Consider the following 18,194-nt stretch of genomic DNA (forward strand, 5'->3'; position numbering starts at 1 on the left):
AGTTTTGAAGGCTAATTAATATAAAATATTTGAATTTTATGTATCACTGATGTTTTCTCTCTAGTCACAGTCTCGGTGCCTGCTACAGATTTGCTCCTTCATTAGGACTTGTTAAAAAATTTTATTTTGTTACTCCTTTCCTTTGACTTTGGACTTTTATTTAATATTGTGGCTTCGCTGCGCTCTTTTAACTATTTGCATTTTGGGATTCTTTCTGGGCAAAGCTCAGCAATATTCAATTAACTTTGTTGTCTTTTCCAATGTTGTGTATGTCACCATAGGATTTTATCATGCAAAAAAAATATCGTAGAGCCTTGACCTTCCATTGTTCCAAAGTGTAAATAATATGTTTTTTAAAATGGGTTAATAAGAGAAAAATATAGCTTGCTTTTTATTGAGAACCTGTTCAGTGATTCGCTCTGTCATACACCCCTTCAGCTGCATTAAAGGGTGTCACATGTCTTTTTATCAGCTTCTGATTGTACACAAGCCACCCAGAATTAATTGACCTGATTTTTTCAAAATTGGTTTACATGAACTTTTTCACATTTAATTGTTGTTAGAGTCAATCATGGTATCAGGGTGGTCAATGGCATTTTTGGGTGACCTCCCCTGCCCCTCTTAGATCTGCTGCAGCATAAAGCACCCAATAGGCAACAGAAGCTAGTTTTAACATGATCTAAGCATATTCATGAGATATACTGTACGTGTGTGGATATCTTGGACTGTTAAGAAAGGGACAGAGTTTTGAATGTGTGCATAAACAAATCTGTAGAATGATCGAGTGTTGAAAGTAGGTCTGGTGCAGCCATGTGCAGTCCTTCATGCTATGTAGGTCACTCGCCACCCCAAGAGCTGTCATTACAGACCTTATCAGGCTTGTATAAAAACATCTAGAACATTCAACAAGAACATCTGAAAACATTTTGTAAGGGTCTAATACCTCTAAATGAGCTGTGGGGATGATATTATGAAAGAATCTGGACATAGTGCTAAATCAGGTGACAATACATTTTTCAGTGATGTGGGTATTTCTTGGGGATTTTATTAACCAACCATTTTTTTCAACCAAGAAACTGTTAAATTTTTCTTTCCATTTTATGTAAAATCACTCTTGCATATATTAAATAAACATTCAATTGCAATCAATTGTATTTTTTTTTTAAATAGTTTTTTAATGTGGCACTTTTGTTTTGCTAGTACTTGATTTAGACAGCCTTTATCTTTATCAGGTAACCAAATATGTATGTGAGGTGAATATGTTACACAGAATGAGCAGATGATGTGTTCTAAACGGATACAAATTTATACTGTATACAAATAGGAGGCACTCATTTTTTTTCTTTTTCTCCAAAAAAATATTTAGGCCACACCCACGTCAGAGTTAAATCTGAATACAGATACAGCCATTTCAAGCACGAAACAGATACAAATACAGATGGAAATAGTCACATTGTCATAAACCCGTAATATATAACCGTAATATATATATGTTGAATATTGTATCTCAAGTATTGTGATATATTTTTTTGTCCAGTCACCCACTTCTAACCTGTATACTTAGTATGAAACTGTTCTTTCTGACCTCTTGAAATCTATATTAGAGCTGACATGTACATTCAGTTCTATTTCCATAGCCGGTGTTTTCTTATTTCAGAATGCAGAGGCCAGCTATGACTTCAGCAGCAATGACCCATACCCATACCCTCGCTACACGGATGATTGGTTTAACAGGTAATCAGCAGTCCGTCACACGGTTGGCTTTGTGACTCAAGACATGAAGGTGGGCTGGGCAGGAAGGAGGATGAGTGTGGTGACCTAAAGTCTGAGTTTCCTGGCAGTGGTTGGCTGAAGGGCTGCTTGCTTTTTCTTATTGATTTTCCTAACACATAGCCCTATTAAGTCATCTTCTCTCTGGGCTCTCAGCTTGGCTGCATTAATATGGAGCACATGGCCCACGCTGACGCCTCGCAGCACACTGAGCTTGCTGTGTCTCACTTGTCAAGGTCTGTGGAGGTGTGACCACAGAAAACAAGGAACACAGAAGGACTGAACAGCATTAAAATGTACCACCTTATAATATTTGAAAATTCTTTGTATTTCCTAAAGGAGAGCATGGTATGGCTCAATTTGCAGATCATTTGTTAATGGAATAAGAATGATTTATTTTAGTGTGTGTGTGTGTGTAGTGGTAGATGGCACCCAGAAGGTACTCAGCAGGGTCAGAGGCAGTGCAGATTAGCACGACTCCCTCTTTAATACAGCTACGCTCAAAATCTCAACGTTAATAAATCCTGGCACATTGTGACACCCAAAAAGAGCTTGAGGCCAACCTTTCTAATAAAGAAGAGCAGAAGCGTAGCTTCTTTTTTGATGTGTTCTCAGTGTGTGTGTGTGTGTGCGTGTGTGTGTGTGTGTGTGTGTGTGTGTGTGTCTGTGAAGCATATGAAGGCAGCAGTAATATCATTAGTGTCACAGACTTGCCGGTTAATCAGACAGTTATTTATTAACACAAAAGCTGTATTTCTGAGAAGCTCTGTATTTCTTTTTTATGCACTGGCTTTCTTCCAGGCGTCATGTTTCTCCTTTTGTGCTGTGTTGAGAACAGTGCGGTTTCCTTATAATGGCTAAGGATATTTTTAGAACGAAGAAGCTGTCCATAAATTACATTTTCTATCTTACTTGTTACAAATAGATTTCCATTTATAACATGTCAGCAGACAGAGGGGTTCCCAGTGGCTTTGGATTATGTAAGATTAATTTGTGAGGCTTATGAATGTGCGGTAAGCAGAAATATTTATGTGCACGCAGTAATGGGTGGAACAACAGACTTTATCTTGATTTAGAGACTTGATTTAATTGACTTGAATAAATTTAGGATATAGAACAGAACTGAAGCTCCGATTAAGGCCTGCAGTTGAAACGAGAGCAAGCAACTTCTCACCTTACTTTGGTACAAACAAAACCTCACACTAGCTCATAATTTAGCTCATTTTTTATCACTGGGGATTTTTTTTTTCTTTTGGTTGTTCACACTAAGTCAGTATATTGTGTTAGCAATGTGTATTGCTAATAGACTTCATGTATTCTCAATACCTATGTGCATATCCTACTAACTTGTAATATTTTCTGAATGCAAATGTTCAGTCATGGAACCAGATGTGCCGGAGAGGTGTCTGCAGTGGCCAACAACAACATCTGTGGTGTAGGAGTGGCCTACCATTCCAAAGTGGCGGGTATGTCTCATACTATTTTTCAATCTAATTTTGAATCCTTTTGATTCTTGATAGACTTTTTCAGAATAAGTTCAGATCTCATGAGTTCACCAAGAATATTTTTTACTAATGGAACCTATTCAATCTATTCTATAGTCTAAACAGCTAGCTCGATTTAACTTCTCTGTTTCTCAATTCTAAGAATGCAAAGAACAGGCTTGCATTCTCATGAGAATCAATCTTGTCAGGCTACCTTGGAAGATTGAATCGGAATAATTCTTTTTAGATGCATATTTATATTATTGCCGTTAAAAAGATGTTAAAACTTCAGGCTTCTGTCATCTGACATTGTTTTGCCGTAGGGAATTCTGGGACTTCAAGCTGGTTTGTTGTGTTCGGATGTGTCCTTGATATCAAGCTACAGGCACTACATTTAAGTTTAGTTATTCACAATGATTATCTGTAGTGCTTACAATATTCTAGATATTATAAATGGTCATGGCGATGCTGTTGGCAGTTAGATTTGTGGTGAAGTATCTAGAATACATGAGTCACTTAAAAACATGCACTCAAAAGGAAAAGAAAGAAAAGAGTGTGAATACGTGTGAAAACTAAACCATGCATCTACTTGCTGGTGATTCAGATGGTGTAAAGACAGTGTTAATTATCACATGATCCTTGTTCTCACTAGTCCCCCTCAACTAACTCCTCTATCAATTCTCATAAGGGCTAGCACTAAAGGTCATGCCTGCAGAACAGTACAGGAATAGACATGCCCATTATTTCTTCAAACCTCCTCATTTCAGACTTTCATAGTTTTGAGCAATACCACAGCACATAAAGGAGCAGATACAGCTGAACGATATAAATTACAAGATTTATGGATGTATTGAAGCTGGAACCTGATCTTATTTATATAAAGAAAAAGCCTGAGTTGAATAGTGACTGCCATGTGTAAATTAAAATTGAGATAAGGAACATGACCTGGATCTTCCCCCGGTCTAGGCATCCGAATGTTGGACCAGCCATTCATGACGGACATCATTGAAGCCTCCTCCATCAGTCACATGCCGCAGGTTATTGACATCTACAGTGCTAGCTGGGGTCCCACTGACGACGGAAAGACGGTGGATGGGCCTCGTGAGCTAACCCTTCAGGCCATGGCAGATGGCGTCAACAAGGTACTCATGGGAAATATAGTGTTTTATTGTGAATTTGTCAGTTTTGAATGTTGTAATGTTATAATATTGTAGAGCAGGACAGTATAAAGTGTAGGCAGGGCTTCTCATTACAATATTTATTTCTGCGCACTGGCTTAGCAAATATATACCATGCAAATATCTGTAAATATTCTAAATATGCATTGCTACAGTGTATGATAATATAACATAATGTTTTTGAATCCAGTGAGATTTTCATGTCTGTGCTCTGTGGCAGTTTAAACCTTCAATAAGTTTGTATTTTTTTTTCCAGAGTGTATGCTGTTAACAACTACAGATTGAAATATCACCCATGTGCTATGTAGATTGTGTTCATACACTCAACATATAGCATGAATATTGTATTGTGTCATGTTTCAAGTTAGAAATTATGACCTTGCCAGGTAAAATGTTTATTAACATGGCCACTTTGATTAACATGAGAGCGTTTTAGACAATGTAAGGAGAATGACATTCAAATAATAATGCAACATTTTTAATTATTATAAAATATTACATAAACCTAATTGATATCATTTATATCCAGTTTATATATTATTTATATAGGATTGCATTAATGGTTTGCAAAAAATCCCCATGGGGTTGTAACCCTCAGTTAGAGAACCTACCCTATAGATTATTGTTTTTGTTCACCTGCAAATATTCCCATTTTTGTTCAACATATCATATCTAAATGGACCCTGAAAGTGCATAAGCGATTCTAAGGTAGATGAAGTACAATTTCAAGAAATCCAAAGAAGCACTCATGTAAAGCACCAAGCTGTCCTTCCATATTTCACCAACATGACTAACAAGGCCTCGTGGTCATGGCCTCGAATTAACTCGTTGAATTAATCACAGCACTATGGAGTGACGCCTACATGTTCCCAAGTGGTCTGGAACGATTATTGCGACCCTCACATACCTCCCTCTAGTCCAGAGCAGAACAAACAACCCTAATCAAGTCATATCCCACTCAGTATCTCTGTGGTAATGGTGGCTTATATAAGCCTTTTTTTTGTGCACTCTAAAAAAGTTGTCGGGAGAAGTTCTCTTGGGGAGTTGCATACAACTTGTTACACTTACCCTCAGAACATATCCCTTTGTTTTTGTTTCTCTAGTCAATGGCTTTGAACTGTTCACATTGGCACAGCTATGGAATAAAATGGTGTTGAGAGAACACCAGCTCTGATATATATATATATATATATATATATATATATGTATATATATATATATTAATTTCAAATTCTGCTCAGAAGAATTTGAATCTAACCCTCACTCACTAGGTTTCTAGGCATGGACAGTGTTGCTCAAGGGTCAGTAGATTATACTTATCTTAAACAAAAAAAAACCTCATCAATTATTTGTTTAATTGTAGCAGGACACAATTAGCAGATGATGTGACAGATTTAGTCTTTTACTGTAGAATTTTGTCATTGTAACACTAGTATATTACACATCATTTGAGGCAATTTTTCCAACTGATATGTAATGACATAATGCACAGTGTTCAGTAAGCCCAATATGGCTGATATGTGATGTAATAAGTAATCGCATAGCATAGAAATGGCACAAAAAACCTCGCAGCTCCTCTCTTGGCAAGTGTCCCTTAGAAAGCTTGTGGTCCTCCCACACCTCGATGATTCCCTCTTATGAGCTCTCTGTGTGAATAGAGCTTGTTACAAAAGCAGCAGTGTTTAAAGTGCAATCATTTCTTTTAGCTAATTGCAGCCAAGCTGAGCTGATGGATCTCCATTCAGAGAGAGAACAGAGTGAGAGAGAATACACAAAAATGGGGTGGTGCGGGTGGATGGTGGTGGGGGTGCGGGTGGAGGGTGGTCGGGTGACGGTGGTTGGAGGAATAAATACATTCAGAGAGAGGAGGAAAGAAAGATGTGTTTACAAAAACAAAAACAGGGGCAATTCATTAAGGATCTTGAGTCTGTCTTCAGTTTTATGAACATTACACTTTAAATCCAAGTAATCCACTTAGCCAAGCATAGTTAATTGCTACGTGTATAGATGATAATCAGGGAACAAGTGGCAATATGAGAGCTAATGGTATGAAACCGAATAAATGTAGTGTGTTTGACACTGATGAAGGTTGTAAGAATGGTGTTGTTCTTCTACTGCTTATCAAAAAGCCAAAACTATGCATTTTACCCCAGAATAGTCGGACCTACCTAAATAATAGTAGCTACTGCAATGTGTTATTATTGAATGTTATTAAAAACATCAATCACTTATATGAATGTTAATTATGTTTGTTGTGTGTGTACAGGGCCGAGGGGGGAAAGGCAGTATCTATGTGTGGGCTTCAGGCGATGGTGGTGGCTATGATGACTGCAACTGTGATGGCTATGCCTCCAGCATGTGGACCATCTCCATTAATTCGGCCATTAACGATGGACGCACAGCTTTGTACGACGAGAGCTGCTCCTCCACACTCGCCTCGACGTTCAGTAACGGCCGTAAGAGGAACCCCGAGGCAGGAGTGGTGAGTAGGTAGTTGTTGTGGGGGTGTGTGTGGGAGTGTACGTCCATGTGTGTATGTTCAAATGTGTGTGTTTATGTGTATTTTTTATGCCTTGTTGTCTCAGGTAATATTGTGTATTTTAAGCTGTAGAAATGCAGTCACTGACTGACCATGTTATTTGTTATACTTTTATTAGAGCCCTATATGAAATGCAGTGTTTCAAATAATTTACTGTAGGTTATTAGGTGGTGACTTGATAGACATAATAAGTACCATGAACTGCTAAACACTAAATTATACCATTCATTTTACCACCTTGATGTCAGGACAGAAAAGAGTCCAAGGATGGTGGGTCCAGTCGAGTAATGTGAGAGGCTGAACAAGATCGTAGTGCAGCATGCTAAGTTTCTTGAGGTACTGTAGGTGGGAAGCCATTTTGGCTTTGTGAGAATGTGGGCAGCTACAGGAAGCCAGTGGAGGGAACATAGCAATGGGATGGTGTGGGAGAACTTGGGGAAATTAAAAACAAGTTCTGTTGCTGCATTTTGGACCAGTTGCAATGGTCACATGACACAGAGAGGAAGACCTGCCAGAAGCGAGCTGCAGTAGTCCAATCTTGAACTGACAAGGGATTGAACGTGAACCTGATTGAGAAGGATAGTTTGTTGTCAAGAATTACCCTAAGGTTGCATGTACTGTCATATGTTGTGATCTAAAGATTCTGCAAGATCATAAGATCTTGACCAGAGAATGCATCTCTAAGGGTATGCAGCAGCTCGGTCTTGCTGGAACAAGATGTTGCAGACATGCTGAGACCAGTGCAGAAACTGAGATGAGTGTCTGAGGGAGGAAAGGGAAGAATGAGCTGACTATCATTAGTATAGTGTTTATAGGAAACCCCATGTGAGAATATCACCTGACTAAGACAGCATGTATCAGGGAGGAGTTGAAGGGGGCTAAGCACTGAGCCTTGTGGGACAGAGATGGAGAGTCTGCATGGAGCAGATGGGTTCCCTCCATATCACCTAATATGACCTTCCCGCTAGAATCAAACCACCACCATGCTGTGCTTCTAATTACAAGATTTGTGCGTCTCTTGTGAGTGTGTCAAAGGCTTTTTAGAGGTCAAGAAGGATGATGACCTCCAGTGTAGTTTTGCTGATTTAGTGGCACAAAGCTTCTCAAGGGTTGTTTTTGTGGTGTGTGTGACCTCAAAGACAGACTGGTTTGCATCTTGGGTAAGAAATGTTCATGGGAAACCAAACATCTTAATGTCGACAATTATAATCATAATCGATAGTCCTTAAGCCATGATGGAGCCTGTGACACTTGTTTAAGTCTTGTTGGCAGAACAGAATTCCTAAGACCACAGGATCCAACACAATCAATAGATTTATGATAATCTACTGTCCATGCAAATCCTACCAAGACTGGAGACTGTTATGGAGACTTTCAGTGGGAGAGGTTTGCAGCACTGCCAGATTATAACTCCTTAGATGTTAATTTTTTTGTGGTTCTAAAAGGGTTTTCTCTCTCATAGAGAAAACTATTAAGCATGAGGCAGACTGTGTTCATTTATGCCAGCATGTGCACCAAAAAACACAGTACTTTAATGTTTTGTGAAAATGAAGTGAAGCAAATTTTCATCTTAGTCATTAATAAATATACAAAAATAAACATTTCAGTGCAAACCTTACCTGACCTTAGCTGAATCTCAAATGGCTTTCTACACTGTTCATAAGGGCACTAGGTAGGCCATTCATCTCCATTATGCTATATCCAATGTAGGGTGCAAACAAATAGGCAGCTATTTTAGGCGGATTTTTGCTAGGATCACTGGGAAGAAAAATAAGATCAATATAAAATAGTGATGAGGTTGTGGAGAATAGCAGCAGCATTGATGCTGCAACATCAAAAAAAAAAAGCATTAGCTACATCCACTGCACAGAGATAAAAGAAACAAAGATCAATGATTACTTCAAAGATCAAGATATTGTTTGGGAAGCACTGGCTGACTGTTAGGTATCACTTATCTGTGCTCTTCACAGAATGGCAGTACACAGAATTCAAGTAGGCCAATTGTAACATGCCTAGAGTAAATATATATGAACCCTAATATCAGTGGAAGCCTTCTAAAGCACAGAATGATAGCAATGAAAGAGAGCTAATTGCCTTGTGCTTTGTGTGTGCAAACACCTACCTATGAAATGGAAGTGGCAGGGGGATGTCTTCAGCATGGAACCTAATGTACTCGCCTTCACACAATTTAAAGATATAGGTTGAGATGGAGTACTTTTTGCATGAGAGAGGATATTGTCCAATTAGCAAGGCATCGGAGACAGGGATGAGCTCACATGCTGTCTCAGACTGGAAAATAGATTTTGTAGCTTCCCCAGTAGGTTCTGTTCAGATTTAAGGTAATGCAAGCCCTTGAATTTGATCATTTTTATTTATATTGCAAGATCTAAAAATAGTACCTGTTTTATGTTTTCCTTGGGTACATTATGCCTAACAATCCCCTTCTTACTCTCATGTTTTGAGTTCATAACCTGTGCTTTTTGTTTAAATCATCATGTGCATGTATTTTGGTCTGCTACCTAACGTGTGCACCTGTTCTGTGTTCATTTCTTGTATTTATATGCTTCTGTTTCTTGTGTCTTTGCGAAGTCTTGTTCATTGTTAATGTGCATTTCTGAGCCTTAGTTTCCTGCGTTCCCTATTTGCTTGATAGTGAATAAAATGTGCAAAGAAATAAAGCACTGTTTGTAGTGCTCTAAAGTAAGAGTGAAGTTAAACGAAGACAATTCAACCCTCTTAACACACAGTAACATGTGCACTGCTAATTAGCTGATACATGTTTTTTGGCCTTAGATCCAAAAGCTATTATTTTTTACACTTCCTCACTCTTCCACTTTAATATTCTTTCTCTCTATTCATCTTTCAACTCACAGCCCAAAACCTTTTGGCATTGGCATAAACTGCAGCAGGAAGTACATTATTGCCAAAGCTATATTGTAGAATAAAATGTTTCTAGAACGAAAATAATGGTGGACCCATATAAATAGATTGTCATTCGCTGTCTCGCGCTCTCTCTCTCTCTTCCTCTCTCTCTCTCTCTGCAGGCCACTACAGATCTGTATGGAAACTGTACATTGCGTCATTCAGGCACATCAGCTGCTGCTCCCGAGGCTGCTGGCGTGTTTGCCTTGTCATTAGAAGCCAAGTACGTACACTTCGGCTTCTTATCGCATGTTTCAGCTACACAGCCTGATTAAAGATTTATGCAGCAGACATGCAGCAGAGCTTGTAGCAGAGAGTGTACTGCAGTCTTGGCTGTAAATTATCGTCAGTGAGTCTTTTGCTCTGCCTACCAGTCCAACAGTGATGGTGTTTTAAGCCTCTCCTGTTTGCATATTTTAATGCCTTCCTCTTCATGTTTGTGCTTGAAGCCAGCATCGAGCAAATTGCTGCATGAATGCCAGCAAGCAAAAAAAACACTGGCCTTCATCTGGTCCTTAAAGCTAATTAAATGGGCGTGGAACTCACACTTTGCATCACTGCATTGGCTCAGAGCTCTCCATAATTTGCTTAATTGAAAGCAAGAGACCGTTAGAGGGGCAGGTGCTCAAAATTTTAAAAGGGGGGCATGGATTCATTTTTAAACCACTAAATGTAGCATATTCATTGAAGGAATTTCCTAGCACTTTGGACTGTATTGTACCTTATAGCACTGAAAAAAGAGCACCATGTGCATCAAGGGGCAAAGGAGGAAAAGCGCAAGTGCCTCAGGCTACTGTTACATCATCTTGCTGCATCATATCAAAGACAATATTGCTACGCAGAATATCAAAGAATTGCTCCTTTAATTCCCACTGTCAAAGAAACTACAGGTTGTATTATTAATTTAGTCCTCTTTGTGGTGGAACTGACTTCAGCATGTCATTTTCACTTCACTTGTGCTGCGTGACACAGTCTTTAGCGTGCTGTGACTGGTGCTAATGAATGTTGACATGACCTTACCTCTGCAAAGCCTCAGTGTTTGCTCAGTATTGAATAATGTTGTAGCTGATGGTGGAGCAGGTCACTCGCTCCAGCCAACGGTAAATACTGATTGCAGGCGGTAAGTGCATGTGTGTTTTGTCAGTTGCCCAAACATACTTACAGCACTGTAGTGATACCTGCAATACGCCGAGGAGCAGAGAATGGACTGATTTGAAAGAAGAATCACACATTGAATAGTCTAAATCTGGGCCAGCATTCTAAGAAAAGCATATTTGTATTTCATCGTTACTAAAATGTCTTTCAGAGAATATTGCCATTGGTCATGTTGTTTTGTAATCTGGAAATGAATGTTTCATAAAGCAGTTGTGGCACCTAATATTTGACCCACATAAGTTGTGATTATAAATAAAGACAATATTAAAAAAAAAAACGTATGTAATATTTTACAGTGTCAAATTATTAGTATTAGTGGACAAAGGGTTTCGTCAAGGCCACCTCATTTGTCCATTTGTTCATTTCGAACTGGACAACTGACGATCAGAAAAACACAAGGTAATATTTTTCTAATCTTCACTTGTCCAGTTTCAGTGAGCCTGTGCATATTGTAGCCTCAGATTCCTGTTCTTGGCTGAGAGGAGTGGAACACGATGTGGTCTTCTGCTGTTGTAGCTCAACTGCCTCAATTTTCAAGACACAGCGATCAGCCATAACATGAAAACCACTGAAAGGTGAAGTGAATAACATTGATTATCTTGTTACAATGGCACCTGTCAAGGGGTGAGATATATTAGGCAGCAAGTGAACAGTTAGTTCTTGAAGTTGATGAAGCTGAAAAATGAGCAAGCGTAAGAAGAATGGAAGAAGGTGGCCTGGTCTAATGAATCACTTTTTTTTTTTTTGCATTATGTGAATGTCTGGGTGCATGTGCATTACTGACCAAGGGAAGAGATGGCACCAGGATGCACTGTCTGAAGATGTGTGCTGCTCTGTGCAATGTTCTGCTTGGAAACATTGGGTCCTGGCATTCATGTGGATGTTACTATGACAAGTACCAAATACCTTGGTGTACTGCAGACCAAGTACACCCCTTCATGACAACGGTATTCCTTAATGGCAGTGGCCTCTTTCAGCAGAATAATGCACCCTGCCACACTATAAAAATTGTTCAGGAATGGTTTGAGGACCATGACAAAGAGTTCAAGGTGTTGACTCGGCCTCCAAATTCCCTAGATCTCAATCCGATCGAGCATCTGTGAGATGTTCTGGACAAACAAGTCTGATCCAAGGAGGCCCCACCTTGCAACTTACAGGACTTAAAGGATCTGCTGCTAATGTCTTGGTGCCAGATACCACAGCATACCTTAAGAGGTCTTCAGAGTCCATGCTTCGACTGGTCAGAGCTGTTTTGGTGGCACAAGTGGGACCTATACAATATTAGGCAGGTGGTTTTAATGTTATGGTCGATTGGTGTATTCCGAGATGCTTTTCTCCTCAACACGGGAGCAAAGTGTGGTTATGTAAGTTACTGTAGTGTTCCTGACAGCTCAAACCACTCTGCCCATTCTCCTCTGATCTCTCTCATCAACAAGGCATTTCAGCCCACAGAATATTCTGTCTCTCACTGGATGTTTTTGGGTTTTTTGCACCGTTCTGTGTAAACTGTAGTGTTTGATAAATCACAGGATATACTCAAATGAGCACATCTGGCTCATTTGGTCAGCGTATGCCATGGTCAGAGTGCTTGGAATCACATTTTTCACCATTCAGAAGCTCTTGACCTGCATCTACATGATTGTCTGCATTGTGCTGCTATATGTTTAGCCGATTGGATAATTTGCAAGTGCACGTGTACAGGCATTTTGGTATTAAAGTGGATATTATAGTGTATATTATAGTATTCTCAAATAAGTGTAAGCTATCATGAGACAAATGTATAACAATAGATCACAAGAAGTTACTTTACTGGAAAAAATGGTATTCTTCAAAAAAGCATGGCTACATTAGGACCTAGAAGACTTTGATCATGGAGGAACTCTCCGATAACAATTAATATTAGAAGATTCTACATCAGAATACACCTTTGTGACTTAAAACACAAGAGGCTGAATTAAGCAACAAGAAGAATCAAGTGTTATTCGTGACCTTAAAGTGATGCTGTACAGGCAAGCGATTTCATAAAGAGAAATATCATTCTGCAGAGGAATGTGCCAAAACAAATTAATTATTCAGAATGAATTATTTCATTATTAATTATTCAGCAGAAATCCAGATATCCCTCAGCCATATTTCTGAATGTTTTGACCATATAACAAAAGTGTTATAGCAAATTTGAACAGCTATATCAATCCAGCCGTTTTGCCTTAAGCTTGTTTTCCTTGTGTGTATGCATGCAGTCCAAACCTGACCTGGAGGGACATGCAGCACCTCACAGTACTCACTTCAAAGAGGAATAAACTCCATGATGAGGTGCACCAGTGGAGGAGAAACGGCGTGGGCTTGGAGTTCAACCATCTGTTCGGCTACGGCGTGCTGGATGCCGGTGCCATGGTCAGCCTGGCACGTGACTGGAAGACTGTGCCTGAGCGTTTTCACTGTGTGGCCGGATCAGTGCAGGAGACACAGTAAGTGCTGCCTGCCGGCTGTATAGGACATCTTGTGGACACAAATATTGTTGAAAAATTTGAATAACCATAAACGATTTTATAAAAAAGACTGCATTTCAGCTAATCTTTTCAACATATTTATCCTCTTTATTAGTATGTAAATGCAGTATGGAAGAATGGGTGCAGTGTGACAGCATCCCCGAGCTCTCCACCTGATAGCATTTTGCATGTGTCAAATCTTCCTCTCTCTTCCCACACAAACACTGGGAGTCCCTCTTCTTTCCCCAAGCACCTGTGCTCCTTATTCTCATGTCTGCTATAATTAGTCCTCTCTTACTCAGTGCTGGGCATAGCATCCTATGGCAACAGCCTCAATTAGACTGGGCTTGATTGCCAGGGAGAAAGTGTGTGTGTGTGTGTGTGTTCATGTGCAAATTGTGTGTGTTTGTGTGTGTGTGTTTATATTTCTGTGCTTGTGTGTGTCCTTGTCAAACCCCCATGGACAAAAGTGCCAGCTCTCATATCTTACCAAGCAGAGAGATGGCGGGAGTCCTAGCCGAGGCAGTGGGTGAGAATAGCAATTAAAAAGCAGAAGAGAAAAGAAAGATGCTGCTGAATCCAAATGAGCATGGACATGCAGGGCAGCCGCCATGTGATAAGGCCCCCTATCAGCCCTGACTAATGAATGCCGTCAAACCCTCAGACACCGAACCAGCACTGAACAATTCTGCAAAATAAGGCTTTAATCGTTTTAGAAAGACGCTCATGTTTAGAAAAACATGGAAGAGGAAAAAAAATAGTAATTCTTGTGGATTAAGTGCAATGGAAAGAGCAGAAAGAAAGAGTGCGTGCCTGCAAAAAGAGCACGAGGATTAAGGAGCATTTTTGTGGGTAATGGGAAATTCTGTGAAGACCTTGCGTTTGTTTGACAGCTGGTGAGAGAGTGTCTAGGGAACACTGTATCTGTCAATCAAAACCTCATATCTCAAACCCATATATACGCTATCTTCTATTCCTTTTCCTTATTTCTACACTGCAGTCAAAAGCGATTAGTCAGAGAGGTGTTTCCAGTCTCACAGTATAACACCTTTTGTTCCAGAGATTGCAGTAATTACAATCCGAACAGCAGCATGGCACTCCTCCAGCTGCCGCTCTATTAATAAACCTACTTGGGCTTTAATGATAAACACGACAACAGAAAAAATTGCTCACTGTTCTGTATTATAGATTTGACGCGTTACCAAGGAAAGATCCTGCAATGGCACATGACCTGAGCACTACTCTAGCTGCACCAGTGATAAGGTGTAACACAGTGCTGTTCTGATGAGTGCTTCAAATGTTCACATGTATATTCAATTGTAAGAGCACAGAGGTAGGAACGCCAGCACTGTCAGCATGGTGTGTATGTTGTCTCTGACTGTTCTTCAACCTCATCTACATCACTCAAGTTCATGATAGCTCTCAAGAGAATGATGTGTGCAGGATAGTTTCTTTAATCCTGCTCATGCAGTTATTATTTTTTGCTTGTACCTGCCCAGACAGGTGTTCCACAAAGCAGGTTAACTCAATAAGCCAGGATTTATTTCAACAAGCCTGGATAATTTCTCTTTCTCTCTCTCTCTCTCTCTCTCTCTCTCTCTCTCTCTCTCTCTCTATCTCTGTCTCTTGCTATATACAGTATATATATATTGAGAGGGAGAGAGATACGAATAGGAGATGAACTATTCTTGTTTATATATATACAGATGAAGAGTCAAATTCAGAAGACATGCTTCTTTTTGTAAATGTTTCTGGAAGCAAAAAGTTAAATGACTGTGTTCATGTTTGGTTTTCTGTGGCTCAGATGAAGCCCTGAAGGCCTGTTTATACCCACAACAATGCACTTGTGGTTCACTTATATGTTAATCCAATTAGCACATTTGCTGTTAAATGTAGTCAGTAGTGTCGCGTTGCTCTGCACTGATTGTCTTCCTGAAGATCCTGCTTCACTGTTGCGTAAGTGTTGTATTTATAGAATGTATTTTTAGAAACCATCGATTTTCATTTCGCGTGTTGTGAGCTGCGCTTTCAAACTATGCATATTCATGAGACACCCCCTGCGGGTTTATTTCCTGATGGTCCAATTTTCCAAACCACCCACCAACCAGGTACACTCTCTTATTACTTCTATTTTTCTGAATTAGTCTCCCAGGAAACACGCCCCACTTGCGTACCAGTAGTTTCACGCAGACCCACATACGTAATCTGAGTGCAGTAATGGTCCAGGATGGGAGACCTGTCTCTGATAATGCCATTACGTCCACTTTATGGCCGCTCGCTCCAGCCCTCTGCCGTTATCATACTGCTGGCACAAAACAGGCTGTCAGCAGCACTGCGCCTTTGAGCAAGCACAGCAACAAAGCCGTCCTCCTCTTACAGCATGGACGAGACCCTTCATCTCACCAGAACAATTTGTCTAGCATTAGGGTGGTGCATTATTGAAAAAACGGGGACATAATAGAGTTTCTGTTGTCTGCTCTTTACAGCCTGCTCTTACTGAGCTAATATTTCAGATAGGAAAAAGAGTTCAGAAACAACCTTTCCAGATTAGAAACAGATAATTTTTTCTGTGTCTCCTGCTAGTTATATGTAAATGTTCATCCTTGAATATAGAACACTGCGGTTTTATGCGGTAGAAATTCTAGGGTAACAGAAGTACTGATTACTTTGTCAGAGTGTATTAAAGCAATAAACTTTAATAAGCATTACGATAAAATCCAGAGTTCAATAAAAAATTATGCAGTATTAATGATATTCACAATAAGCAGTTCTTCCACCACACAATGTAGTCTGTTAACAGTCAGTAGCTTATGTGTAATGGTTTTGTTGGTTTAAAAACTGGCGCATTAATACAGAAATCGATTATTGTCATTTGTGCACGTGTTGCTATATCAATGGCTCGGCCAATCCGAATTTGACACTGTATAATTTGCATTTATGGCTTAATTTAGATTTAATTAAGATTAATTAAGTCTATCGCACACTGTATTTGTCTCTGTCTCTCTTTTTCACACAGCAAGATCCAATCAGGTGCTAAGCTAGTGCTCACCATCACTACAGACGCATGTCAGGGCCGGGAAAACTTTGTGCGCTATCTGGAGCATGTCCAGGCGGTGGTGACAGTGAACGCGAGCCGGCGCGGAGAGCTCACGCTCAACCTGACCTCACCCATGGGCACGAAGTCCATCCTGCTGAGCCGGCGGCCACGTGACTCCGACTCCACTGTGGGGTTCGACAAGTGGCCCTTCATGAGCACGCACACATGGGGCGAGGACCCTCGTGGCACTTGGAAGCTGGAAGTCGGATTCAGCGGAGAATCTCCACAGAGCGGCCATCTAAACGAGTGGACCCTCATGCTGCATGGCACACAGAGTGCGCCCTACATAGAGCAAGTGGTCAGGGACTACCAGTCCAAATTAGCCATGTCCAAAAAGGAGGAGCTGGAGGAAGAGCTGGATGAAGCCGTCGAAAGGAGCCTTGAGAGGATGATGAGCAAAAGCAACTAGCCTCAGTCTGAACTGCATGATGCCTGCCTTCTCTCTCTTTCTCTCCCTTTCTCCATCTCACTTTCCCTCTCAGTGTATCTCTTTCTTACTCTTTTTCTTTCTTTCTTGCTCCTATATTTTGTTCTGTGGTCACAAGTTCCCTGTTGAATTATTGTTTCATGTAGGCCCGCATAAATAAAAAAAAAGCATATTCTCCAAAATGACCTATTCTACAAAATATTACCTCTTGTATTCTCTTCTTTTTTTTAAATCATTTCTAGAATATATATATATATATATATATATATATATATATATATATATATATATATATATATATATATATATATATATATATATATATATATATAAATTTATTGCTTCCCTGGCTGTCTCCCCACCTCAAAGACAACTATTGTACAGTTTGTGACTGTAAATGATTCTCTGTGTTATTCTACCTAAAGACTAGTACCTTGCTAAAAGAGCAGTGACATTGATTTCTGTTTTTATTTTTTATTTTTGTTTTTTAAAAAGACCTATTTATATCTAAACAGGAGATGTAATGTGTGATCACAGCTTGTGGCCAACAACAAAACCTATTTCATAACCTTCAGTATATCTAACAATAAGTCTGTTCTGCTGTTTGTTAAAGCATTCGAGTGATGCTGAGGATGTTTTACAAGATACGGGCAATAGGCTTTTTAGGATTAATCACAAGAAACAGGTTTTGAATAATAAACAGAAACTAATTGCATCCATTAATAGTCTGATTTGATTTATCCAGATTAAAGAACTAAGCTTTCTCACATGTACATTATCTCAGCATCTTAGTCATTCCTCTGTTTTTAGAACTGCCGATTTCCGTAGCCTTATATACAGATCAATAACAAAATAAAGGAAAAACCACCCCGAGACACTAGAAGAACTTCAATGCACCTTGTCATGGATTCTACAGTCTCTGAAACTGTCTTGGAGCCATAAACACCATGCTTTCAAAACATACTCCTTCATGGGGTTTGATGATGAGGTGGAGAGTGCTGTCTAATACACCCACCTCCACCTCCTTGGGCTTGATCAGCTGATCAATGTGAAGGCTGTAGTATATGATGTATATCATTTTCATCTCATCAAACCGTTCAGTGAGCCCTTGTTCCCTGTGAATGGTGTCAGGG

The 18,194-nt window shown here is 39.7% G+C and overlaps 1 protein-coding gene across 1 annotated transcript in view; it reads left to right on the forward strand.

Moving 5' to 3' along the window:
* pcsk2 (proprotein convertase subtilisin/kexin type 2) overlaps positions 1 to 17,776 on the forward strand; it is a 37,133-nt gene extending 19,357 nt beyond the window's left edge. Inside the window, exons 6-12 of the mRNA XM_017462834.3 lie at positions 1,658 to 1,734; positions 3,148 to 3,236; positions 4,221 to 4,396; positions 6,699 to 6,914; positions 10,016 to 10,116; positions 13,289 to 13,516; positions 16,554 to 17,776. Coding sequence (XP_017318323.1) covers positions 1,658 to 1,734; positions 3,148 to 3,236; positions 4,221 to 4,396; positions 6,699 to 6,914; positions 10,016 to 10,116; positions 13,289 to 13,516; positions 16,554 to 17,043 — 1,377 coding nt within the window. The 3' untranslated portion in view covers positions 17,044 to 17,776. The remainder of the gene's footprint in view (positions 1 to 1,657; positions 1,735 to 3,147; positions 3,237 to 4,220; positions 4,397 to 6,698; positions 6,915 to 10,015; positions 10,117 to 13,288; positions 13,517 to 16,553) is intronic.
* The last annotated feature ends 418 nt before the right edge of the window (positions 17,777 to 18,194 follow it).

The sequence above is a fragment of the Ictalurus punctatus genome, chromosome 3 (assembly GCF_001660625.3).
Source record: "Ictalurus punctatus breed USDA103 chromosome 3, Coco_2.0, whole genome shotgun sequence".
NCBI classification, from domain to species: domain Eukaryota; kingdom Metazoa; phylum Chordata; class Actinopteri; order Siluriformes; family Ictaluridae; genus Ictalurus; species Ictalurus punctatus.